At 37.2% G+C, this 27828-nt stretch overlaps 1 protein-coding gene across 1 annotated transcript; it reads right to left on the reverse strand.

The window, feature by feature from the left end:
* Positions 1-1359: 1359 nt before the first annotated feature.
* Positions 1360-26662, reverse strand: LOC114524458 (E3 ubiquitin-protein ligase SH3RF1-like). Its single transcript, XM_028545547.1, has 15 exons — positions 26563-26662; positions 23294-23583; positions 18519-18577; positions 5993-6107; positions 5620-5724; positions 5255-5350; positions 4233-4625; positions 3848-3933; positions 3597-3767; positions 2820-3039; positions 2418-2488; positions 2248-2329; positions 2113-2162; positions 1647-1834; positions 1360-1467 (listed from the first exon to the last, which is right to left on the reverse strand). The coding sequence occupies exons 2-14, from the start codon at positions 23567-23569 to the stop codon at positions 1666-1668; spliced, it is 1893 nt and encodes a 630-aa protein (XP_028401348.1). The 5' UTR covers positions 23570-23583; positions 26563-26662; the 3' UTR covers positions 1360-1467; positions 1647-1665.
* Between the last annotated feature and the right edge of the window lie 1166 nt (positions 26663-27828).

Consider the following 27828-nt stretch of genomic DNA (forward strand, 5'->3'; position numbering starts at 1 on the left):
ACCAACTATGACCACGTACCTGAGCAAGATTTTCCAACTTTTCCCTAAACTCCTTCGAGTGATCCTTTATTCTTCGCAAGTATCAAGTCTCAATTTCTTCCCGAATTCAACCACCTTTTATTACCTCAAAGAACATTCCAACGGACAATGCACTTGATGCATCGATGACACTTAACAGTAAGGCCTGTTTTCAACATCATGCTCTCATACATGTGCTGAACGACAATAGATAACGAGGCATTGTTGGAAAATTAGCGCGCAAACCAAGGTTGCAGACCATACAGGGTGTACAAAAAAAGGCAATGATTTAAGCCCCGTACAGACGGGCAAGTTTTCCTTGACAAGTTTTCTTGACCAATTCACATGCTCGTGTTTATGGAGAACAAGTTTTTCTTGATAAGTTTTACGATAATATATATGTCGAGTATATATTTACGACCATATGACAAAATAAGTATACGCTCAATTGGCTGGAAGATATTGTTGCGCAGTTTCCTACTTGAAAAACTGGCACTTATGACTAGCTTTTGAACAAGGCTCTTTGTCAAGGAAAACTTGTCAATTTTTTCGCGTACACACGAGTAAATAAAACTTGGCAAGAAAAACTTGCCCGTCTGTAAGGGGCTTTAAACTCTGTGAGCTACCCAATTAGAAGTACTATAAAACCAGCCTCGTCCCGACGCATTTTTCTGTTTTGTTTTAATATTAATTGCGTAATATTACGCAATTGATATAAAACTGGAAAAACACGCGCCAGGGACGAGACTGCTATTGTACTATGTATTACGCTTATATAATAACAATATCAACGTGAATATTAAGTTTATTCACTTTATTGTGCCGCAATTTGCACCGTGTCTGCCATATCTTCATACACAGGAACAACATTGTCTGGATTCTGGAGGGTATATTGACATTACTTGTACTTCTAGTCTTCCATCATTATATATAGGCTTCCGTTTCATACTATGTGTATAAATATTAGTGTTTGTTGGCGTGACACAGGTTAACCAGTGCCATATTAATTAACTACCCAAATAGATGCCAGCTTATAGGACTAATAGGAGGTCAGTTAAACAACAGAACCACGGAGTCACGGACAATGATAAACAAAGACAATTGAAAGTGTTTTTATTTACATAGGAATTCTAGCCTCTACAGTCTACGTTAGCCATATTTATTTGCACAGTCGCGCTCCTGTATGGTAAAAATTATTAGGTTTACTTGACCACCACTGACATGCATATACAAAGATTTACATTTGGCCAAATTAACCTGTCATAAAAAATATTACCTAGTAATAATATAAATGTTCATTTACAGGAAAATATATGTATATTTTATATATTTTTAAAATTATTAATATTAATATCTTATACAAATTTACATTTGGAGAAAATATTTATTGAACGTTTTGGACAGTGTTATCTGTGATTGGAGTTAATTTTTCTTGCACGAGTCCTTTGCCTGTTGAATAAAAAAATGTACTGTAAAATTTATCCTTAGATTTTATATCTTAAAACATCTACAATTGTCTCAGAAAACCTTTAAAACCGTGCTTTACCGTGAAAATCTATAATATCACCTTACGTTCCGGGCGATTTGTCCTAGAAATAGTCTATAACTATATATACAAGTCAGGGTACCTTGTGATTTAAAAATCCATTAAATTTTCTGAAGAAAACTACTTGGAACAAAGCCAACTTTTCCATTTCTTTCCAACGTTCCATGGAACCAACCATTTTCTGTCTTTCTTGTAACGAAGACGATATCGCCGTAACGTATCTCAAGTTCCATGGCACTGTTTGGCGGGTAATTGGCTATAACCACATACCTGCAATTTTGTGTATAAAAAAGGGGTTATATAGTAACGGTTGAAGAGAAAACTGATAAAATATACGCGTTCAGACGGAGTAAAACGCTATGGCAAGTAGCTATAATATTTCTTTAATTTCACCAGGCGGACATTTTAATATATACCAGACGTTAATATTGACGTTAATGTCGTTATCGAAAAGGAATGGATGTTACAGAATGTTCACATAATGAATAAAGAAAGGATGTTACAGAATGTTCATACAATGAACACAAAAAAGAACGAAGAAAACTCACTTTTCTTTGTTTCCACTTGGGCAGTTCCGTGAAGCTTGTCTTGAGTCAATCTAAAATTGATTATTCAAACAGTTTAATCAAAAAGCAACTGTACAAACCTTTAATTTGAAATAAAGAATACGCTTCTCAACATACTCGGGTTCTGGACGACTGTGAAACTCTCGATGATGAAGAACTTGCTGGAACAGTCGCTTCAGTTTGTTGGTTAACTCTTTCACTGCAATAAACGAAATGGACATTACGAAATTGGGGAAATGTCATATTTTCGGCTATTGCATATTTAGGTTAGTAACCCGGCAATTTACCTCTGGACTGTTTGCGGACTACTGCGATCTTTCTTTTTTCCAATACTCAACCTCCGGAATAGTGATTGTTTCTACAAAAATATCATACCACATTTTTGTCATTATTCATTCAAACTCTTTATAAAAAACTCTATGCTTCTGCAAAGGCCTAAGAATATAGCCTGCATTGTACACCTGTAGGAGTTCTATAGACTTGCAGTACTAGTACACCCCCCTTTGCCTCGTTGTAAATAGTAGCTTTTTATACAATGGCCTGAGTGACTGAATATGTCTGAGACACGCCAGACCACAGAACGTTTTGGGTGGGGGAAATTAAATGACGCTGCTCTAAAATATACTACACTTTCTGCAGTGATCATAGCAGTTCACTGCATCATAGCCATCATACGTCATTCAACTTACAGGTGGTTTAGCTCCGACAAGCGGAGGTGTCAAAGGTGGCGTTATTGACAATTCTTGGTTGGAATCATTACTGATATCAGAAAAGGGTCGAGGCCTGGGCACTACCAACAGAGCAGCCGCAGGTTGTAGTGAAGATTGGGAATTATTCTTATGTCGACGTCGCTGAATTAATGATGACATTGCATTGTCTGTGGTATTTTCTTGATTTGAACTGGAAGACCTGAAGATTGAAATTAATGTTTTGACAACATTGCCTATGCAGGCTATATTTGGAGTTCGGTTCCGCACAACACATCCTGTTTTAAATCTTGTTTTCATCACGGAAACAAATTGTTTTCCTCGCGGGTAATGAAAGATATTGTACCATATAGGTATTACTACAATATATGCATGTTGGTCCAAAATCATATATATAGAGTTTCAACGGATAACCCTTCACTTGGCCAGGTAAATTATAATTAAGTACTCGGTCAGGGAGTTAGAAATCCACTGCTGTCCCCTTAACATCCCGCCTGGTTTTTCAAGAAAAATGGGAAAACATTGGACGCGGCATCTTCTAATTTATCTAGGTTTACGGGGGCACTGGCCTACGGGAAACGATAAATGAGGGGGGGGGGCACATATTCATATATTCATGTTGTGAAAAATTAATTTCTTTTCAAATCCATTTTTTTTACAGGTCTGTTAACATGAATATATTAATATGTGCCCCCCCCCCAATTATCGTCTCCCGTACGCCACTGTTGGGGTGGGGTTAATGAATAACGAATTACATACAATAATGGGCGAACGTAATTCCCAGGGAAATGACCAATCGGTCTTCCTCCTGATACGGGAAAGCCTTTAAACCAACCATCTCCTCCTTTTTCTAGAACTTTATAATGTTCCCCGGAACATAACTCAAGCTCGTCGCTTTTTTGTGGTCTGTAATTGTACAATGCTATGTACCTACAGAATAAAATAGGAGCGCATTTAATCAAGTCTCCCAACATGCGATATTACTCGCCAGCCTGAACACTATTACTTACAATTCGGATGTCTGCGCATCCCTTGTCTGGAACCCTGTCGGGCTGGATCGATTATTTGTGGTGGATGTGCATCCAGGTCTTTCATCCTATAAGAATCATCGTGATAGTTTAGTTAAACGAATGCATTAGCGTTTAGCCAAGATGACAGAATTTAACACTACAGTTACAGCGAAAAAGCTTCGTTAAATACTGTCTTACAAAACTTGAAGCTTACATGCCTAGACGATGAAAAAATATGAGTAAACGTGTTATATGTACAGTGGTCTTTGATATCAGTAGGCTCGCGCTTGCCGGATTCGTCCACAATACTTAATACTAGAACACACTCTCGCTCGTTCACGACAATATTCAAAAAAAGATAATTGCCCCTGCAGCATCACGTTACCTGCATTTCTCTAGATTCGGTTGTTCGAGTATTTGGACGACGATAATCTGCTAAATAAACTGCTGCCACTTGTGACGCATCGGATGATTCACCCCGTGAAACGAAATCTTGGGGATGTTCGACTGAGAGAGCATCAAACGAATGTCGATTGATTTGGCTGCGACCTGCTTTACCTGTAGCGGAACTACTTTCGCCGAAATCGCGAGCTCGTCTGCGAACATTTTCTTGGTTATCGCGAGGAATTGATCGAGACCTCTTCACGGGTTTATGCAGTTGAGCTTTCTGTCGAGGTTGACGTATTTCTGATGTCTTCTGAGGAATGCTTGGTTGACGTCTTGATTCAGGTTCTCCATTCTCATGTGTCCAGGCCATAGACGATGCTGAACGGTTTAACTGTAATATAAGATACAGAACATCTCTAAACTATAAAAGATGCTGAACATCTTCTAAATATATAATATGATATAAGATACAGAACTTACATCTCTAACCTATTAATAGAACTATAAGGTGCATAACATCTTTCAACTACAATATAAGGTGATAAGGTGCCTAACATCATTCAACTATAATATAAGATGCCTAACATCTTTCAACAAGAATATGAAGAAAAAATGAAGAAAATCTCTAAACTACAATAGAACAATGAGATACCTAAGATCTTTAATTACACTATAAGATGCGACCATCTTTCAACTATTAAGCAGCAGAACATCTTTTAATTATAACATAAGATGTCCAACATCCTGTAACTATAAAATATGTTGCAGCCAGAACATCTGAGAATTAGCATTTATTTGCAAAGGACGGATAGGTTTTTTAGTCGTTCTGAAATTTTTGTATAGATTCGTAGGATCCAGGTTGATTGAACTAAAGAATTGTTAAGGTTGGGTTTTTGTTTGTCAGCTTCATTAATTTATGGTAATTTTTTTGGCTTTTTAAGCCATTTGTAGCGCTAGCTAACCAACCTCTAGAATGGTAGACCTATACAGGAACGATACATTATAAAGTGATCTTCTTACCTCAACAAAATTAACCGGGAATATGCCATAACGATTGCCAATTTCACCCTCACACCAATTAGCGTCCACTCTTTGTAGAACTTTTATAATATCACCCTATTAAAGAATATTTTAGGGATTACCATGCATGCATTCTTGCACACACATTCATTTCATATTATTCTATCATAGAATAACTTATTGACGGTAGTCTCGGAGAACGTACAGTGCAACGAAGAATTTTAACAAAAGTAGAAAATACTATATTAGCATTAAACCAGGAACCTGTAGCTCGGGTTTTCCGGGAGGATTTGAACCCACGCCTCTGATATTCCTGGGTAATGCTCAAACACCTCATATTGTAGAAAAATAATGGAATATCCAACCTGTTTAAAATGAAGCAATTCTTCTTCATCACCATCCTCAAAGTCATAAAGGCCTTTTGCAAGTGCTCGTTTTGTTTCTTCAAACTTTGGCAATGGATTTATGACCTAAACATTATCAATGGTATATATGTTGACGCATATGAGCCTGAAAGCCTATGAGCATTTCTCTAGTTCAAGTATGCTCCTTAAAACAAAAACTATCTAATTGGTTTACAGTTTAGACGATTCAGAAAATTATATACCACGCAGATTAAAGTGTGAGTTGACTCGATGTATGAGCCTGAATGTGCATATATGTAATTGCATGCGTATTATCCCCTCAATCCTGTGCAAAATATTTTCAAATCAAATTGCCGAATTTCATCTATTTTACCTCTACAAAATTAGCTGGGAGGTATCCTTGTTGTCCAGAGAGTTCACCGATATACCAGTTCTCATCAATTCTTTGCAACAGTACTATCAAATCTCCCTTCTTTAAATTTAAATCTCTATAGATATAAAATGCACATGGATTAGCTTCCTAGAATTTGGAAAAGGATAGACTAGAGTTAGCGTCGAGAGGGGGAGGAGGGGTAACTACCCCGTGGCATCACATGCCCCCCTATTTCAGATTTTAAATAATAATTCAACAATCAAATTAACCGTATGTAAGATATCAACTATGAACATTGCACAGAATTTCTCTTGCCAGCAGGCGCTCTAAGTTGAAGTTTGTTTAAGCGCAATTGATCAATCAGAGTCAACACCAATACTCAGCAAGTGTGTAATCGAGTATTCAAAACCCATATTATACCAAATTTTGGTAAAAATATTTGAAGCGGCTTTAAAATTGTATCAGGCAGTTGTTCATTTTGGATCTGGGGGGGGGGGGCGGCGCGTACTGAGAACATCCGCGGGCACAGGGTGGGAAGTTGGGAAAAAGGCAAGTTGATTAGGAGACATGGGAAAATTTCCTATCATGTTCATCATAGTATGTTATCATACTGATATAAATCTTAGCTGTCTAATATCTATGAACTAAACGCTCGAATTCAACTGAACTATAGGTAAACATACTATCAACTTGTTCCTTAACTCGATTGCAAATAATGAGTTTATTATAAACAGATATATAAAGATAACTTAAAGTCTCAGTTAAACATATATAATTTGTGAATATGTATTATTATTAAAAATTATTATTATTAAAAATTTTATTTACAGACACTAGCCCCGTCAGTTACGACTGATTTCCACGGAGGGCGTCTACTTAATTACATTATGAGCGTCTACTTAATTACACTATACAAATATAAACTATATATAATATGCAGAATTAACTACTTGAATTTATGAGCCTCTTGAAGCAATGAATCGATTGAGCAGACTTAGCTTCACGCGAAAGACTATTCCATAATACAGCTCCTCTATATTTAAAACTTCTTTTGAGAAACTCTTTCTTAGGTCTCGGGATTGATAGATCAGTATCGTAATGTCTCAGGTTATAACCATTTTCAATCACACTACGCTCAGAAAAGGATTCGCGAAGGCACGGAGCAGTACCGTTATTTAGGATATTATAAACGAGAACTGCTTTGTTAGTTTTATATTTAGTTTCGAGATTTTTCCATCTAAGCTGCTCCAGGAGTTCAGAGGAGCTTGTATTGTAGTCTGCCCCCGTTAACACCCGAGCAGCCCTATTTTGAAATTTTTGCAACTTTTCTTTCAATAATAGACCGCAATTGTCCCAAAGAGGGGAACAATAGTCAAAGTATGGTTGAATTAAAGCTTTGTAAATGGTGTGCATGGTTTCTTCAGGAACAAAGGGTTTAACTCGTCTCATTACACCTATTCCCGCGCCTACCTTTCTGCTTATTGCATTTATATGGGCTTCCCAATTAAGTTGTTCATCAATCTCGACGCCCAAACATTTAAAAGATCTATAACGGGTTACTGGTACGTTTCCAAAGATCACTGGCTTATTTCCTAGTTATTTTGAATGGTATACGAAGAGCCTACAAACAAAAGTTTAGTTTTGGTAGTATGATGTTGCAATTTATTATCACTAAGCCATTTACTGATATTTTTAAATCAGAATTCAACATATCTACTAATTCATCAAAGTTATCCGACGACGCAAAGATTTGAGTGTCGTCTGCATATATTCCAGGGGTAGTAGATTTTAGGTACTCTGGTAAGTCATTGATATACAGCAGAAACAACAGGGGACCCAGAATGGAACCTTGGGGAACTCCACTTATTATTTCTTTGCGAGTCGATATGTAGCCATTCACATAACACACCTGCTCTCGATTAGTCAAATAGGAAGCAAACCAAGCAAGTTCGGAGTGTTTTATTCCAAACTGGTTTTTCATTTTTATCAGTAGAATTTCATGATCAATTGAGTCAAAAGCTTTTCGAATATCTAAGGAAACTATACCAGTAATTTTACCCTCGTCCATATTTTCCAACCATTTATCACACATTTGAAGAAGTAGAGTTAATGTTGAGTGTTTTGGTCTAAAGCCAGATTGAAATTTTGAAATCAGTAAGTTCACAGCAAAAAATGAATTTCTTAAGAAATTTAATTTTCTTGTTTTAAGAAAATATTTACTTGTTTCAAGAAATAATTTTCTTATTTTGAGAAAATATTTTCTTAAGATTTTTTTCTTCTTAATTTGAGAAAACATTTTCTTGAAATAAGAAAATTATTTCTCAAGAAAATATCAGAGATATCACTTTCTTATCATAAGAAAATGTTTTTCTTAAAATGAGAAATTGTTTTCTTAAGAAAATATTGAGATATCAATTTCTTGTTATAAGAAATATATATTCTTAAACTAAGAAAATGCTCTTCGCATTAAATTTGAAGAATTTCAGCTGAGAGTAAACTTCAAAATTACTTGTGTTTCAAATGTTACTTATGGTCGAAGTTTGTTGATTTCAAAAAGTTATATGGTTCATATTTTATTGTTGTTCGTTCTGCTCATTAGATGATTTTATCAATTTAGCTAATTATCAGTATGAGTAAAGTGCCCTTAGTCAACAATGAAGCTTTTCTTACTTGCACTTTACAAGCATGGCGTGACATATTCGGTCAAGAACTGTTAAAATAGAACAAAGTCATAATATAATGTTTGCAAAATGCTGTTTTCATTTACAGAAATCCAGCGTGAGATAATTCAAAGCATTCAAAGGTTTAATACTGATAATTATATGGTCCAGCCTGACGCAGAGCCTGATTATTCCATTTATCCCATTATGCCTTTCGAGCGTAGACCACGAGGGAAATTTGAATACTTAACGAAACAACCTATAACGCTATTAACGCATATTAAAGAAATATTGCTTTTTATGGCGGATATGGCATTTGTATCTTGTTATTAACTTTATATATTACCGATAAAGATATGGACGTTTAGGATGTGAGAAAATATACACTATATCGGCGCAAATTTGTGGTATTTCATAAGGTGAGTTGATGTTTCATGATGTCATATGCCAACATGCTGATCGAGTGTGTTATTATATACAACGTATAAGCCTTTATTTGTTAGCCTTCGTTAGCCTTTATTCCACCTTATTATAGGTCAAGAATTGTATTTAGGTCTTTCTTCATCCTTTAATGATTTGCGCTATGATTTTCCATGTTATTACCTGTTTTTATAGTCAAATAGTTGGCTATAGCAGGTGTAGTGTTGTTGCATGTTATAGCACAACGTATATGATGTTAGATATAGGACAAGAGCGCGGGCTCAGAGGACGTACAAAAAACGTAGAAGAACACACGCTTGGTTGTAGTAGAAATAAGTATCACGAGTTACGTGAATAAAGTATATTTATCTTGTGCAAAAGACAAACTCTATAATTGGCGACGAGGATTATAATGGCTCAATTAAATTTAATGCCGAACTTGCCACAATTCGATGCTTATTCCGAGCCATCGTCAATCGCAACACGGTGGAAAGAATGGCTCGAACAATTCGAGATTTTTACAATTGCAGCTAAAGTTGAAGACAAGAAACAAAAGCGAGCGCTTCTTTTGCATATCAGCGGGCCAACTGTTCAGAAAGTGTTTAAAGGATTGACGGATACGGGAGACGACTACGATACAGCTGCCGCAAAACTCAACGAATATTTTGCTCCGAAGAAACATATTCGATATGAACGATACCATTTTAACAAGCATGTCAACAAGACGGTGAGTCTATTGATCAATTCGCTTCTCGACTTCGTAACCTGGCTGAAACGTGTGAGTTTGAGAATATTGATGATGTTATTGCCGATCAAATTCTGGCTAATTGTAGCTCTAATAGACTGAAAGAAAAGATTCTTCGTGAAGAAAAAGCGGATTTGACCTTCATCTTAAGCAAGGTCGTATTTTGGAATGCTCAAAACAACAAGCAGCTCGTATTGGTACCAACAGCCCTACAACTCCTGAGATCAGTGCCATTCAAGCAACACCTGCAAATCGCCCGCTAACAAGTAATGACCACGACAACAGCCTAGAGGATATTGTAGAGAATTGTGGTGAAACATGGCCCCATGTTCCCTCCAAGCCGTGCCCAGCATTTGGTAAATCCTGCCGTTCCTGTGGAAAGCAAAATCATTTTGCTCGAGTCTGCCGCAGTCGGCCCCAAAATCGCAACACCCAACGCCCAAGGCCACGCAGCGTCCACAGGTGAACAACTGAACCAATCTCTGAAGACATCGTATCTGATGATGAGGAGGGATATATTTATGCAACCAATACTGACGGGGAACATGCTAATGTGATCTCCAGGCCTCAGCTTCCCGTTGTCATCAATGGTGTTGAAATTGTGATGATGATCGATTCGGGAGCATCAGTGAACATCCTCGACAAGGCAGCATATGAGCAAATAGTTACGCAGAATGATCATATTCAGTTGCAAAAGACGTCGACACGAATTTATGCCTATGGTGCAGCAGAACCTCTTGCCCTACTCGGAAAGTTTCAAGCCACTATTGAAACCTTATCAAGCAAAACCAATGGTTCATTTTATGTAGTTGATGGCTTCCATGGCTCCATCCTTAGCCATGACACTTCAGTCGCCTTGGGATTAATTTCAGTCCCACATTCCATCAACACAGTCAGTGCTCAAAAATCCCTACCGCAGTTATTGGAAGAATACCAGGATATCTTCCATGGAATCGGCAAGCTCAAAGATTTCCAATTCCAAATATATATAGACCCAGATGTAAAGCCTGTTGCCCAGCTGCCACGTCGTATACCTTTTCATATCCGAAAGCAAGTAGAGCAAGAAATCGAGAGCTTGGAACAGCAAGGCATCATTGAGGCGGTTGACGGCCCCACACCATGGGTTTCACCTGTAGTGGCAGTCCCAAAAACCAGCAACCCCAAGGAAATCCGTCTTTGTGTTGACCTCCGTCAACCAAACAAAGCTGTCCAACGCCAGCGCCATCCCACACCTACCATCGAGGAAGTCACAAACGATTTGAATGGGGCAAGTGTTTTTTCCAAACTCGACCTTCGTTCTGGATACCATCAAATTGAGCTTACACCTGCCTCCGGTACCTCACCACATTTACCACGCATAAGGGCCTCCGCCAATATACCCGTCTCCTTTTTGGTTTGGCCTCAGCCTCGGAAGTTTTCCAACAAGTTATTCAACAGGCACTACAGGGAATCCCAGGCGTGAAAAACATTTCAGACGACATTATTGTGTTTGGGCGTACGCAAGAAGAACACGATGCTGCTCTAGCCGATACCTTTCAACGTCTGCGGGAAAAAGGTCTAACCCTCAACGGGTCCAAGTGTGTTTACAACAAGCAGAATCTGGCTTTCTTTGGGTATGTGTTTTCTGCAAAAGGCATGTCTGCGGATCCCAAGAAGATTGCTGCTATCTGTGATGCCACCCCTCCCACGAATCCGTCAGAAGTCCGAAGTTTCCTTGGGTTAACCGGATTTTGTTCCCGTTTTATTCCGAATTACGCCACATTGACGGAGCCGTTGAAACACTTGACCAGAAAAGGAGTGCGTTGGAACTGGGGGGTTCAGCAGAACAAGTCTTTTCTCGCTTTAAAAGAGTGTTTGACCAGCAACCGCACGATGGCTTATTTTGATCCTAGCAAGCGCACGATTGCCACGTTTGATGCAAGCCCCTTCGGACTGGGTGCCGTGCTAACGCAAGTTGACGCAGACGGACAGGAACGCTCTGTTGCATATGCAAGTCGTACGCTTAGCGATGTAGAACGACGATACTCGCAGACCGAACGTGAAGCACTAGCCATCGTTTGGGGTTGTGAGCGGTTTCATTTATACCTCTATGGTTCTCAGTTTGAAATCGTCACAGACCACAAGCCACTTGAAACCATTTTTAACAATCCCGCCTCTAACCCTCCAGCCCGCATCCAACGCTGGGCTTTGAGACTTCAACCGTACACCTTCACCGTGAAATACAGGCCCGGACCGCTGAACATTGCTGATTATCTATCACGCCATCCTTCGCGTTCCCAGACAACGAGAGAGCGGAAGATTGCTGAAGAGTATGTGAATTATCTGGTCGGCCATGCTATACCCAAAGCTATGACTCTAGAAGAAGTTAACAGTGCATCAAAAGCTGACCCTATTTTCCAACGCCTTCGTCAGGCAATTACCACGGACGTTTGGCCAAGCAATGATCCTGACCTTACCCCATTCAACAAAGTCAAGTTCGAGCTCACTGTTGCAACGGATTCCGACATCATCCTTCGGGGAACACGCGTAGTCCTCCCAAAATGTCTTCAATGGACGACTTGCACTTTAGACTAATCTTTTATCCAAGTAATAAAAATAAAATAAATCACCACAGCTAGAAAGTACGTATTTGAATTAGTGCAAATGCAAAGTATGGCTGCGAAATTTTGTAAAATACGGAAAATATAGCCATGCGAAGTTGGCATATTTTGTATACTTTTGTGTTACGCGCAGAAATGTGTAACTAATTTAGTTACAAACCTCCGGCTGTAATACAAAAGTATACAAAAGTCGACAACTTCGCATGGCTATATTTTCCGTAATTTACAACAATTCGCAGCCAAACTTGGCAGTTTTACTAATTTTAGTAAACTCTTTGAGAAAATTTCCTTTTTACTGCTAAGATATCATTTTAGTCTAAAGCGCAAGTCGCCCATTGCGAGCAGTCAAACTTGCGCACGAGTCCCACCAAGGCATTGTAAAAACAAAGCAGCTCCTTCGAGAAAAGGTATGGTACCCTGGCATTGACAAGGACGTCAAGACAGAGATCGATGATTGCATCCCATGTCAAGCAACAAGCCAAAATGTGACACCAGAACCCCTCCAAATGACGACCTTACCAACGGCGCCGTGGAGCCAAGTTTCAACCGATTTTTGTGGCCCTTTCCCATCCGGTGACTACTTGCTAGTTGTCATTGACGATTACTCTCGGTATCCGGAGGTGGAAGTTCTTCGATCTACCTCCGCTGAAGCGACTATTCCGAAGTTAGATAGAATCTTTGCTACGCATGGGATTCCGGATGTTATGAAGTCTGATAACGGCCCCCCATTTAGTGGTCACGAATTCGCCAAGTATGCTAAAGAGAAAGGTTTTCAACACCGTAGAATTACACCACTATGGCCAGCTGCTAACGGCGAAGCTGAACGTTTTATGCGTACACTAAGCAAAGCCATCAAAACAAGCTCAATCGAAGGAAAGAATTGGAAGAAAGATCTACAACAGTTTCTCCTGCAGTACCGAGCTACGCCGCACTCGACTACCGGGAAGTCGCCGGCGGAGCTTTTGTTTGGTAGGAAAATCAAAAACTAAACTGCCTGCAGTGCTCGTGCCACCTCTCGATGATGCAGAAATGCGTTCCAAGACCGACAAGGGAAGAAGAAGATGAAAACCTATTCCGACCGTCGGAATCACCACAAACCTAGCCGCGTTTGTGTAGGTGATATGGTATTGATAAAACAGAAGCGAAAGAATAAGTTGTCCTCACGCTATAATCCTAAACCTGCACTTGTCACCAGGAAGAAAGGAACATTAGTGACCGTACAGAAAACAGATGGATCAACACTAAGCAGAAATTCCTCTCATCTTAAGAAAGTTACAAAACGGGCAGCAGAGCAGTGGGCAAACATTCCTAACGACAGTGGAGAGGATGATGATGATGATGACGATGGGAGCAACGAGAACAATGTAGAACTTCAAAACGCAGGTCAGGAACAGCGAGGTCAAAACCAACGACCAGCAAGAGAAAGGCGGCGTCCGAACTATCTTGGTGACTATGTGATGTATTAAAGCTAACATCTGAAACAACTTTAACATTAATAATAATTTGTTTTGTTGTGTTATGGTTACAGTTCGATAAAAGGGAGAGATGTAGTGTTGTTGCATGTTATAGCACAACGTATATGATGTTAGATATAGGACAAGAGCGCGGGCTCAGAGGACGTACAAAAAACGTAGAAGAACACACGCTTGGTTGTAGTAGAAATAAGTATCACGAGTTACGTGAATAAAGTATATTTATCTTGTGCAAAAGACAAACTCTATAGCAGGGATAGCTAAACAATACCTTAGAATTCCTCAGCAATTTGCAGCATATGGCAGTGTTTATAATGTCTTTGTTTGAAATGTAGGATTAGAGTTGAGTTGTATTTTCAGATTGATACTAAATCCAGACGGGTTATTAAATGTAACAGTGCTTCTCCACAGTAGGGTTGCGACTGTTCCAAAGGGTATAAATTGTGCATCAGAGTCTGCCTATATCATTAAAATTATCAAAAGCTCTCTATTTTGCCTTCAGATACATTTATCCATACACACTTTGTTAGGGACAATTTTTGGAATAACACCATTTGATTTCATTGGATAAGGCCTCTATCTATATATTATTTGAATTAATTACATGCAGTTTCATGGTGAATTGATTGGAATTTAAACTATTATAGGGAGGTAGAAAAGCAGTGTAGAATGGGTTGAAGGATGGGTGTATTTGATAATGGTCTTAAAGTAGTTTTCTTAAAGATGGCAGTATTGCAAGCGATAGCTAAAGAATAGCTTAAAATTCCCCAGAGTAGCTAAATTATCATTTACCAGTATTTTTTGTTTGATGAACTCAATTCCTAACATGATTGCAAAGTTTTATTCTAATTTAAGTGTGAACTTAGGATTTACTTCTCACCAATTTTTAATTAATTTACTCTCAAATTTATCTGATGATGTCTCATCTGATTTTAAGCACCACAAATCCTTTTGCAATATTGATCTGTACTGCAATAATTGATATTTAAAAACATGTCAAATAAACACTGGACAAATACAAAACCTTCAAAGCCGTGGTGCAATATTATATATTATCATTTCTCTGTATTTCTAAATAATCATGTAGGGCCTATAATTCTCATGTATTAATGTCTGCTGTGTATTCTATATTCTGACTCATGAATATTTTAGTAAATTTACATTACATTCTTACTTATAACAAAATATCATGTCAGAGTTTCTAGGGTTTCTTGAGAATTAACTTTTCTTATTATAAGAAAATATTTTCTTGGAAATATTTCTTATATTAAGAAAAATTTCTTAAGAAAATTTTTCTGATTATGAACATTCTATAAGAAATTTTGGACTAATTTCAAGAAAATTTTCTTAAACTGAGAAATTATTTGTGTGCAACTTTTCTTATTTTGAAAAAATTTTCTTAAGAAAAAAATTCTTAAGAAAAAAAGTAAGAAAATTTTCTTATTATTCTCCCAAGAAAATTTGAACTCATTTTAAGAAAATTTTCTTAAAATGAGTTTTTTTTTCTTGAAATAAGAAAATGATTTTTTGCTGTGTTCTCTGACAGATAGTCATATAGTTGTCGAAAAATTTCTTTCTCAAATATTTTGCTAACAATTGGCAGAATGGAGATCGGACGGTAATTTTCACACTTTCTCCTATCTTCGGATTTATAGATTGGTTGGACTCGTGCTATTTTCCAATCATTGACAAATTTCCCAGTATATAATGATAGATTAAAAATGGCAGTCAGTGATGGAGCAATTATATCCGCAGATAGTTTAAGTACTTTTGCTGGAATTTTATCGAGTCCCGTAGCTTTAGAAACTTTTAGAGATTTTAGATTATTTGCAATTTGATCAATACTTAGACCTGAGAAGCAAAATGTTGAACGGCAAGTAGAATCCTTAACTTTTGTTTCGTAGGCAGCGTTACAATTTGTCACTTCAGCCGCTAGTGACGGGCCAATATTAACAAAATAGTTATTTAGTTGATTTGCAATTGAAACTCCGTCTGTAATAACGCTGCCGCCGATATTGAGTTCATTGACTATTGTAGATTTACTACCGTCTTTACCTAGAAGAGTATTAATTAATGACCAGCTTTTTTTAACATTTCTCTGCTGAGAGGATTCTGAAAGTTTATTATTAAAGTAGTTAGCTTTAGCTTTCCTTATTTCAGAATTCACTTTGTTTCTGATGGTTTTATACTTTTCCCAATGCGCTTCAGAGCCAAATTTTTTAGCCAATTTCTGATGGAGGTCTCTTTCCCTCATAAGTTGCTTTATGGATGCATTTACCCATGGCATTGATTTAGTTTTAGTCCGCCTACTCTGAATTGGCGCATGCCTATCGAGTGTCTCTAGAAAGAATAATTTCCAAATTTGCCAGCTATCATTTGGGTCATTAAATTGGTTCACATAATCCCAGGGAACCGTATTTAAGTCTTCGAGAAATTGTCGTTCATTAAAATTTTTAAAATTTCGAAATTCCTTAAAGGCTTGTTTTTTCTTTGGAAACACCATTTTTTTGACAGCAAAAATTAGGTTATGATCGGAAATCCCTAAATTAATTACTCCATAGTTAGAAATACTCTCAGGATTGTTAGCTAGAACCAAGTCAATTAAGGTTGCAGTTGTTTTAGTCACCCTAGTTGGTTCTTCTATCAGTTGTTTCAGCTGATATAACGTACATATATTTAATAATGTTTGCGTGTGATTATCATATGGGGATTTACTAACGTCACAATTAAAGTCCCCTAAAGCTATTAATTCTTTATTTTCCATATCACATTTTTGAATAAAGCGTTCAAAGTCGTCAAACAAACTTATATTAGCATTCGGAGGTCTGTACCAAGAACAAACTAAGAATGGCTTGCTATATTGACGAAAAATTTCAATGCACACCATTTCAAGCGAATTTGGAACCAATTCTGTACGTTCAACACATGAAAAGCAGTTTCTAACATATAAAACGACACCCCCACCGTGTCTATTACGATCCTTTCTGAATAAATCGTATCCAGGTATTTTAATTTCATGGTCTGAGACAAATTCATCGATTTTGGACTCATTGATGGCTAAGACATCAATCGGACATTTTTCCAATATTACTCGAAGCTCATCGATATGCTTCAAGAGGCTATTAACATTTAGGCTAGCTATTCGAAAACCTTTGAGATTAGCAATTTCGCTAAGAGCAGATTCAGAATTACAATTTGCTATTGCCGGGTCATTCAACAAGTCATTTAGTTGATTATCGGAGGTTATTGCTGAAATGTCCGGGGAAATATCATGTCAATTAGGTATATTATTTGCAAATTCTCTTAAATTGTCCTGAAGAATTGAGCTGCCTACATTATTTAGATGAAGGCCTCTGAAGTTCAAATGGGAACTATTAATGTTAGCATTTTCTAAATACGATATTTGGGAGTGTTTACAATGACTTCTTAGCATATCATTAACTTGTTTTACCTTACCAGCAAGTTCTTGATTATCATTCCTTACCACAAGTGCTGAGACACCTACAACTGTATCTGGAGAGGAGTGCTTGATTGTGTTCGTAAGATCTACGATAGAATCGGCAACAACTTTTGCGGACGAACTCTTAAGATTGTTGGTTCCAACGTGAAGAATCAGCTTATCTGGTCTTTTCCTGATTAGCGGTTTAATAAAGTCATTCATGTCTTCAACAGTTGCTCCTGGAAAGGGCTTTACCACATAGAAGTGATCCCTATCTACATTACTCATTTTTGCACCAATAACATTTTTAACCATGGAGTCACCAGCGATGACAACGGTTTTCTTTTTTGCTGGGTGTATCGTCGTTCGGTTGAAGGCAGTTTTTGACGCAGCCATATCATCGGTTATTGCTGACTTTACAGTTTGCGTGGCCGACGTTGCTATTGACGTATTGATCTTTTTCTTTTTTGGTGTTTGCTTTAGGCCTTGTTTATTGGACGTATCGCCATAAAAAGCATCCTTATCATTATCGTTGCTTGTAGATACATTAGAACTATCGCCAGATGCTTCATCATTCAGGGTCATATATCTGTTGGAATCCTCTACAACAAAGCAGTCACGGTCATTACTCTCAGCAACACGAGCGGACATCGCATTTCTCTCTTTAACTTGAGTCCAGCCATTCTGTTTGATAACATTTGATGATTGATTATTTCCCGTTTTGCTTTTCGATGAAGATTGGCGATAGTCATCATGTATGAGGCTTATCGCAGTTATCAAGCTCGCCTTTTCGTCTTTTAATATTTTGATTTAGCAGAGCTCTAAGAACACGTCACGTCTGTATTGTGAAATTCACACGCTTATAAAACCCCGAGTGAAAACGTTAAATAGGAAGTTAGAAGCAGTGTTTGCCACACAAATCCGGTATTTTGGCGAGGTCTCCAACAACGTTTCCGGCTATTGTCTTTCATGCAAGCAACAAAAGATGAGAAAGATATCCCATGCAAATAGCCAAATACTATTATTACGGATGCATGCATGGGGACTACTTAGACTGTATGCTGCAGGCAACCAACACTTTGACTCCACTGAATTATTTGCATAGTAAAAGACGAAGTGTTATATTTTTCGCTCATCGGTACAAGCATGTATGATAATCCGAGTAAATTGAGTCCTATAAATATACCCACCCTGGTTCTCTGGCATCGTAGCTGTATCTTGCGCGCGCACAGGGTTCGTCAAATGGAATCTGCAGAAGGAAATAGAGAAATCATTGTGTATTATTCTCTTTCGAGCATAATTGTGACAATTACCGCACGTGCCATAATAGTTAGAGACTTGTCACAAATTAAATATTTTATTAATACACATACACATATAAAAGCATATAGGAGTATCTGATTTTATATATATAGGATATGTTTCTTTCTTTAAATTTTATTAACACCTCGTCAGAGTTGAAATGAGTTTTCTCTGGGATGGTATTTGAGTAAGCTAGGCGGGCCTGGGTGGGAATATATATCTTCCCGGCAGCTCCAGCCTGGCACTAGAATGCACGCGCAGACTCAGAGGAGGCTAAAATAGCTTCTGAGAAAACTGCATGCATTATCTGTACACATTATCTTTAGTTTATCTAACGACGAATAATGTGGACCTACGGAGCGTCTGTTTTCCCGACTCCCAAATGGAACTTTTGTATAAGTACAAACATACAGGTACAATCAGTCAATCACTACATCATGTGCACAAATAAATTTATGGAAAGACAATTTTTGACAAACCTTTGGTTTTGGCTATAAATTATCGCTCTACACTAATTATCCTGTCAGTTACCTAACGATTGTTCGGTGATGAAGAGATTAAATATTGCCATTGAATTGAAAAAAAAATGTATCGGTCCATCGTTATACAAACAAAATTATTTCTTTGTATAGTCATATAGGGCAAATAAAAAAGACACAAGCAATTAGTCTAATCACCTTCTTTAAAGACGTTCAGACCTCTTGGCGCTGTTACGAAAGCAATTACATAACGTCATAAGCAACTGTTTTATTAGGGCTCAAATAATATCAAGGCGTAGATAGAAAATAACATCAAGCACAAGTCACAAGTCTATCATATTAACCAATTATACGAGCACAACAGTCAACAGACACAACGAAGTCAAATCTGAACTTGGTAATCACGTTTACATAAAAATTCTCGAAGTCTTATACATGATGGGTTTTTTTTTATTTCCGCCAAATTCGTAAGCCCCGTTTCAAAAGTGCCGTAAAAACCCTCAGGAGCCATGGCCCTACGTATACATTTATATAAATATAACTTGCTAGGCCACTGCCAGTATATACGCGTGGAATCAATATAGAGTTAGATTAAAATACATTTGTATTCAGCCGAGAGTGACATTGAGGATTGAATGGGTATAATTATGTTGAACACTCTGCAAAACTATGCGTAGATATATTCCTGTGATGAATTATATCTTCGGGCATGTTTCAAGTGGTTTTACGCGGTTTATACACACTGTGCACAGGAAATAGGATTATGTCTGACCATCAGTTTTTCCTCTAGTCACTGACAATTAACTTAATCATAAGTTGCGGTAATCGAAACTCAACCCCCACCTATTTAAACAATGGTTGCAGCTGTTAAAATTTGTACGAATATGATTTAAATGTATATTTCTATTCTGCGTAAAAAGGTTATTACATACCGACTCAATCACACGCTAAGTTATTAACAACGTCAACGTGTTGAAATGTCGGCTGATTGTATTAGTGCAAAAATCACGATGAACAAGAATCAAGATTGTATTTATAAATATTGCTACCAAAAATGCGTTGTACAGATTGACCTTTTAATGCCCTTTTTTACTGAACTATCTCATCTTAGTTGTATTCGGCTATGATATGTGTATATGTCGGTGTACTCTATATACTCAAAGACAAGTAGTAATATTAATAAGCACGGCAGGCAGGCTATTTTCTCTTTTCAACTGAAGTGCAGTGAAAACTAACTACAAACAGCATGCAGGCACATATCACAAAGAAATCGGTTAAGGCCTAACAGATTGGTGTTTTCACGGTTTTCGTTTGACAGACGCAGAACATTAGAGTAAAATAAATATCCGCAGATGTACGCAGCAGTCCACAGTACAGACTGCTGGGTGTAAATTAATAAACTAACTTTGTAGTGTCCGACTGTCTGATTATACTAATTGTTTCCTAGCCGATCTTTTTAATTGACATAAAGTACATTGTCATAATTATAAAAGTATTTAAAATGATGTAGGGCAACTCCCTAAAATATAGAAGAAAAATCTCTTCCACAGATCTTGAGAGTTGAGTAGACTCGTGGATTCGAGGACGTTCCCTAGTTATTTCTAGTATATTACAACAATGTCATATATCAGACTGGAACTCTTCAACGAATCAACATTTTTTTTGCTGGTGAAAATTTTAACAAAATAATACGATTATTGTGAAGACACGTATTGATATCTCACCACATGGCTCATGCATGCTGATGAACTCATTCCATGCCTATGGCTATGATATATCACTATAAATAGCTGTGATTGACTGTGAAACGATGAAATTTTAAAGCATTCCCGATCGATTTTTGACTATCACACAACATAGCCATGCATAGGGAGTAGATGATCCACCCCTGTAACTAGAGGGTGGATCACAGACATAGTTCAGAAGTGAACCAACCACAATCTTTAGTTAAAAAACACGATCCCTGATGCGTCAGACTATTAAAAAAAGGTTTTAATGTGATACTTCATACTCGACAGATGATGACGTGCCCCTCACTCAAAATAATACATCTGGAAAATTTATAGAGCAAACGAGTTTAATAAAGAAATTAATCTTCACGCATAGTGATTTGGAAGACCGTTTAATTCTGTAATGTTCGGACGCTGTTAGTCGTATACACTTATGGTCGTAGATGAGGTGCACAATTGCCTTCTTCACCAATACGAGGGAGACAGAGATGTACACTATTTCGTGATGATTAAGTAGATTATTCCCCCAAAATCCGATCAAAATTAATCCAACCACATTAACGTAATATTTTAAAATAACTATGTATGAACTACAAATTATCAATAAAAATAACGACTATATGCTTCTAGAAGTTGGGTCTGATGGTTTCCATGATCAATATCACAATTTTAAACATTCTACTGCAAATGTTAGGAAATATTTTAATAACAAAAACAACTCATCAAACTGATATCACATTTCTTAAAACACTTTAGGCACTTCAGTCTTTTAGCTGCCATCATAACATACATATATATATAGCATAAAGGCCTATATTGTTGGAAGCAAAAGGAGAGAGTCCCAGAGTAAATAGGTATGATATGTGTAGGGTAAAAATATACAATAGTGGTTCCTAATTTCTTTAAAGGTCCTGAAATTATATATAAACCTAGTTTAACATTTTGTTTAATTAATCATAAATCATATATTCTTACCCGCAACGTTTGTGGTTGGTAATAAGTTGCAAAAAAATAATGGACACAATGTTCACATACATCTCAACATACTTTTATAGATATTTTGCACAGAACCTCCTATACATATGAAACAAATATTGTCTTCAAATTCCAACCATTTACCCAAATACCTGCATGTTGCAGCTGAACACTAATGATAAACTAATGATAATATAAAGACAAATTTTAATTCTCCATCAGCAACAGTGGGCAAATATCCCTTCAATTGGATCTTGTCAACACCCAAAGGACTTTAGTATCACATTTTACACCATCATGGAAAACCCTGCTGATGAGGATGGTTAAATTAAAAGACAACAGGGTTGCCATTCCATTTCGCTAAGTACTTATGTTACTTCTATTCCCTCTCTATTAAACCTACTCCATATCTTTAACTATGGCTCACCAACCTCTCTGGCTATTGTTGACTCTTTTTCAATAAGTTTTTGGTTGTTTCATTTCCAACGAGCTTGGAATAACATATAACATGGAATAGTATATAAATGTTCTTTGGAATGCACAAAGATTTTTCTCACTAAAACACCTTTCACTGTGATTTATATACCTGGATGAAATTATTCTTCATATATGTGACATATAAACCACCTATATTTAAAAGGTCAAATAATAAAGAGCATAGTACAGGCAAGTGATGACAGATGCATCATCCTTTGGATACCAAGGTTAAGTTTCTGTGTTTCTTTAAATAGGTACCCTATCATAGTGGAACTGCCACTGGGGGCATCATTCCTGTTCATTTTCAGTTAAATCAGTCATAGGACATGTTGCAATCAGAATTCAGAAATAATTTTTACTTAGACAGCCATCCACACCCTCGTTCAAAACTGAACCTATTGCGGGAGTAACTGAAATTTTGTATTCTATTTCTCAACATGTGCAACTACAATCACAAATATCAATAAATCACATGTCAGAACGTCTATTTATGCATCGGATATTACGAGCCCACAAACGAGACTTCTTTTAGATAATCGATAATAATTATGGTATTTTCAGTCGCCGCTCGTCTTCATTGGCAGTACGTGGTGCCCAAAAGCCTGAAAGGATTTTGCTAAATGTACGTAATCTAGAGCATCAAGCTACGGAAACATTAGGACAGACATCAAAAGAAAGTTTTTCAATTAGAAACGGCAGAGTACTAATTAGAATTTTGTTTTACCTTTGCAACAAAGATTCTTGAAAAACAAAAAATACATGCTCTTTCATGGCAATTTATAATACAAGGTTGAGCTGTTTTATACCTATATCACTTGATGGCTACTCTATAAAGGCCCTATCGCTATACAGTGATAAATAGCACACACGTAGTGTTGATGGAGTAGAAATACTTAAACCGGTAACACATTCTGCCTATTAACATGAAATCACAATAGCTTTTGATTCACAAAAGACAAAATAGTGCAATTACATTATTTTCCTTGTGACTATCACACTCACCTTAGACCTTGTCGACGGTGCAGTGTGTTTTCTCGTCTGGCGGTCTTTCAGTCTGTCCAAGAGGCGAATAAGAGTAATATTTCCTGGCAGCTCATCTACTTTCTCAGTGACAAGACGACGACATTCAGGACAACGGAGTTCTTGTCTCGAAGCTACGATAGCCTTTAAACAGCCTTTACAAAACGTATGTTGGCAAGGTAAAACCTTACATGTTTCGTCCAACCGCTCTAGACATACAGAGCAGTCAAGTCCTTCGAAAATTGCCAAATCATCCATAGCTAGTTCGTTCACTATTGAAAGTGCAGAACATAATACATATCGAGAACTGTTGTATCTATTTAAAAACACTCAAACACATTCCTCCCAGCTGATATTCATAGGAATCGCCGATAATCATCTTATAGAAGTATAGAGCTGTTCGTGTAGTAGTTGCGTTCTAATTGCTAAATTAAAACTGTAACAACAAATCTACATCAACACTGTTGCACTGTATATCTGCACAACACGGAACCACATACGAATCTAATGTTGTTGTATGTTGAAGATCATTGATCAATGCATATGCTGGCGACAGTCATAATTATGCGCCCGTGCTAAACATGTACATGGCATTTCCGAACACGCATGCGCAATATATGACATACAAAACAATGCACGACTTGATTTCATTGTATAATTCTCCCACCGTTATTTTAGTCGCAAGTGTGAAGTCAAATTATATTTGCCCGGTGATTCTTATTTAAATCAATTAACTTTTTTACATTAGCGACGAGATCTTTGGTTCGACTTTCGACTATTTAGACATGACATGAACATTCAGGCATGCGCTATGTAAATAATGGGTGATTTTTGTATTCCAACGGATCAAATCTGATTACTTTGGAAGGAATTTTAAAATGGCAGTATTAATGTCTTGTATCAACATTGCGTGTTTGTAAAGTTATATACTAAACTCTATTGTTTATCTACTACATTTGATGTACTCACGCGATTTACAACGAGTGTTCATTGTATACTTCCTATTTCGTAAAAAAATTCTCGTACTAGGGCTAGGCAATTGAATGCAGTGACAGTAAAAGCCAACACCCCTACATCTATTGGGCAGTAGCGTCGAGGGGTGGCGAGGCAATTTTCCACTGCTGGTAATTGAGTCCCGGGCTTATTCACAGTGCTCATTGCCATTGGATAATTATATGCTACAAGAGGTAATGGTCATATAGGTAAAACTCTTTATGACCATTTAGAGACCCAAAATGTGAAAAATGTGCCCCTACCCATTTGGGTGCTCGGTGCTCCCCAGACGTGAATTTCACGATTATGTCACCACCATCTCGATCTCCTTTTCATCAGCCTAACCTAATTTGTTGCATTAAGTCAAATACATCTGCGCATGAGAATGAAGACGTCTGAAATCTTAAAGCAAATCAGCACTGCACTTGAAAAATAATCAAGTACGTCTCTCATGAAAATCGATATCACAAGTGCGTAATACGCAAAAATGGAGATCCTTTGGAATTAAACAACAGTCCGTCACCAACCTGTTGTTAAAAACAAGTGTTTTGCGTTTCACGAAGAATATTGATCAGCATTCAGTCATGCTGGTGTATTGAAAAGTGTTCATACAAACAACCAACCGCAAAAATTAGTAGTTTGAAGTGAACTAGTCGAAGTGGTAGTCGAAGTGAATTTGAGAAAAAACCTAGCAATATCGGATAATAATTTTATAACTGAAATATCATAACCGCAAAGAAAACATGAAAAACATTTAGGATTCTCATAGCTATATAAGCCTCGTGGGTCTCATACTGTAAGACATCATGATCAGCTTTTTAAACTTACAATAAAACATTTAAGTACCATGGCATTGCGGAAGGGTATGTCTGTTTCACACGGCTTGAACAATGCATTTACCTCCTTAGTTTGATTAAAAAGAAATTTCTATACAGACCATGCAAGATTAATTATAGTATGTACATGCCCCCTAGAGGTACAATTTCAAATGATAGGGATAGTAAGCTGAACTGAGAGTTTATAGCCAATAAAGAAATTCCGTAAACCTATCCAAGTGTTAAGTCACCCGCGTGCACATTCCCAGTAGCGCTATTGTGAACGGACAATCCACGACTACGCCGAAAAAATGATGGCGGATGTACAGTTCACCAGAGTGTGGTCGCCATAGAGAAGTGTTTAAAGAACTGAATTAAAGACAAACAAAACCCAGGGGTTGTTTTGTTTGTTGCAACGAAATTTAACGGTATTAGATGTCTGAAGTATAATGTCTAAAATGTATATCCCTTGTTTTGTTTTCGTGGATTGTGCGGCTTCAGTATGACAACACTATTCGCCATCCGTCACGGCGTCAGTCAATTATTTGTCGCCATCCGCGCAATAAAGTTATCATGAATAATGATTCTCTGTCTAATGGCAAGCTGTGAAACTCAGTGCAGTGTTAGAATGTTAGTTGCTTAGTGAACACTATACAAAAATATCCAGGAAAAGCATTATCATCAATTAAAGTCAAAGGGTGTTAAGCAAATAAGAACATTCTGGCCTAAAAAACAGGTTTTTACAGCACACTGAAGCCATAGTTCTCGCGTGGATTTAATTGTTTGCATAACAGCTCCATAATAACTGCCGTATCGTAAAGGTCGGCACCATTTTTTAGGGCTGTCCCGACTCCCGAGAAACCCAAATAACCATGGCTGGTTAATAGTTAGGTCATAAAGATGTTTCTCTAGAGGATTTTAATTTTACAAAAATGTCCAGGAAAAGCATTATCATCAATTAAAGTCTACGGGTGTTAAGAAAAAATAAGTTCATCCTGGAGAAAAAACCAGGTTTTTACTCAGTATAATGAAGCCGTAACTCTCGCGTGTGTCTAATTGTTCGTATATCAGCTCCATAATATTAATAACTGCCGTATCGTAAAGGTCAGCACCATTTTTTAGAGCTTTCTCGAGCCGGAAACTCAAATAACCAGGCTGCATGGTTAATGGTTAGGTCATAAAGATGTTTCTCGAGCAGATTTTAATTTTAGCGGAACCTAAAGTCACATTAAGTTGCTAAAACGAGCTGGTTATAGTACAGATGATATAAACAACCGCTTATAACGGATGTCCTAACATGTTGCCTCATTTCCTGTTATTATGAACAAAGTTACATTAAACTTTCAGCTTAGCATAATAGAGGCGGTTAACAGTCTAAATTTTCTAATTGTAGTACGAAGACAGATAACGTGCAATCGATCTATAGTTTTTATTGTCATTTACCTCAATGAAATTCCTCAATGATAATATCACAAAACACGATCCCACACTGTGTTAAAAATTCCACTTCTTTCATAAATTGGTAATTCTTAGACTAATACTAATAGATGACGTACCCAGAATCACATATCACGATTTGAATTATAGGTTATGGGTATGTAGATCTGCTCCCATTTGGCAGGTCAGAACATGCATAATAGGGTGAGGTTTACTGGTTGTCCATCACCACAAGCATCCTCAGCTGGATCAAACATCACAAGCGTCAGTTGACTGAATCTTTGTTGCAAACCACTCAGAACAGTCAGTCACCGACCACGCATAATGCCTCATGCTGTGTTAGTGTTATTACCACTGTACAACACTGACAAAAATGAACAAGTTTTAAATCGTTCAACACTTAAGGCCTAAGTAGAACCCCAGGAACAATTTTGTTCAAACTCGCGATTGTTTTTAAGGAAGAGGGGTGTGTTTTTCTAAAAACAGCAAATTGCCTTTATACACATGCTGATTGTTGCCTTAAAATCATTGCACTTAATTGCAAATGCAAATTGGTTACAATTTCTGTGTAATTGTGAAGAATATACGTTAATTTGCCCAACGTTTTAGAACCGATCGAAGGGCAACAATCAAGTATAATTTTAAAACACCCAACAATGATTATAAAAATTAAAAAGGCATCCTATATATGTTGAAAAACACCCTGCTTGGTTTTGGAAAATTTTATTTTCTTATTTTTTTATTTGCATTTCACATTATATAATTTTACTTATTATTTAAACATTCCATACTGGACTTGGTATGTATACTCTAGACTCTAGTACTCTAGTTCATCGTAAAACAACTCATTTAAAGATAAACTGAACAAGACAAAAATTATTGGGCTGATCCGGCACGCCGCATGCAGTAAACATATGCATGGCCGAATAGAATTAACTTCAAAGTCAAAGGGAATCGGGAAATATTACAATAACAAAATACCTAGAATTTTTTCTCCATTCTTGCCGTATAATATATTCTGTTAGCTATAACTATAAGCTTAAGTCAAGATTCGCATATACCTTAATTAACAGTGGCTCAAATGAAGCACTTTTTCGTTCGTTCAATAAATGACAACCTGTGACTGCGTTCAAATAACGTGATTCATCATGGAGTGATTTACGATCGCCTAACTATGCGGTGCACGCCAAAATTACCTCATGCTTAAAGGCACAAAGCCAAAACATAGATGCGGACCAACAGAAAGCAAGATTCTTGAAATTCCGGCAGCAA

This window comes from Dendronephthya gigantea, unplaced genomic scaffold (genome assembly GCF_004324835.1).
Source record: "Dendronephthya gigantea isolate DGI-Jeju-01 unplaced genomic scaffold, DenGig_1.0 000001F, whole genome shotgun sequence".
Lineage (NCBI taxonomy): Eukaryota > Metazoa > Cnidaria > Anthozoa > Malacalcyonacea > Nephtheidae > Dendronephthya > Dendronephthya gigantea.

What these genes read in the sequence shown, in the direction of transcription:
- LOC114524458 (XM_028545547.1), bottom strand. Translation starts at nt 23,569, where the DNA reads ATGGATGATTTGGCAATTTTCGAAGGACTTGACTGCTCTGTATGTCTA. An exon ending in TCCCAGCTAATTTTGTAGAG is followed by an intron (nt 5,725 to 5,992) that starts GTAAAATAGATG and finishes GATAATGTTTAG; the next exon opens with GTCATAAATCCATTGCCAAA. An exon ending in AGTCCGCAAACAGTCCAGAG is followed by an intron (nt 2,330 to 2,417) that starts GTAAATTGCCGG and finishes CGTTTATTGCAG; the next exon opens with TGAAAGAGTTAACCAACAAA.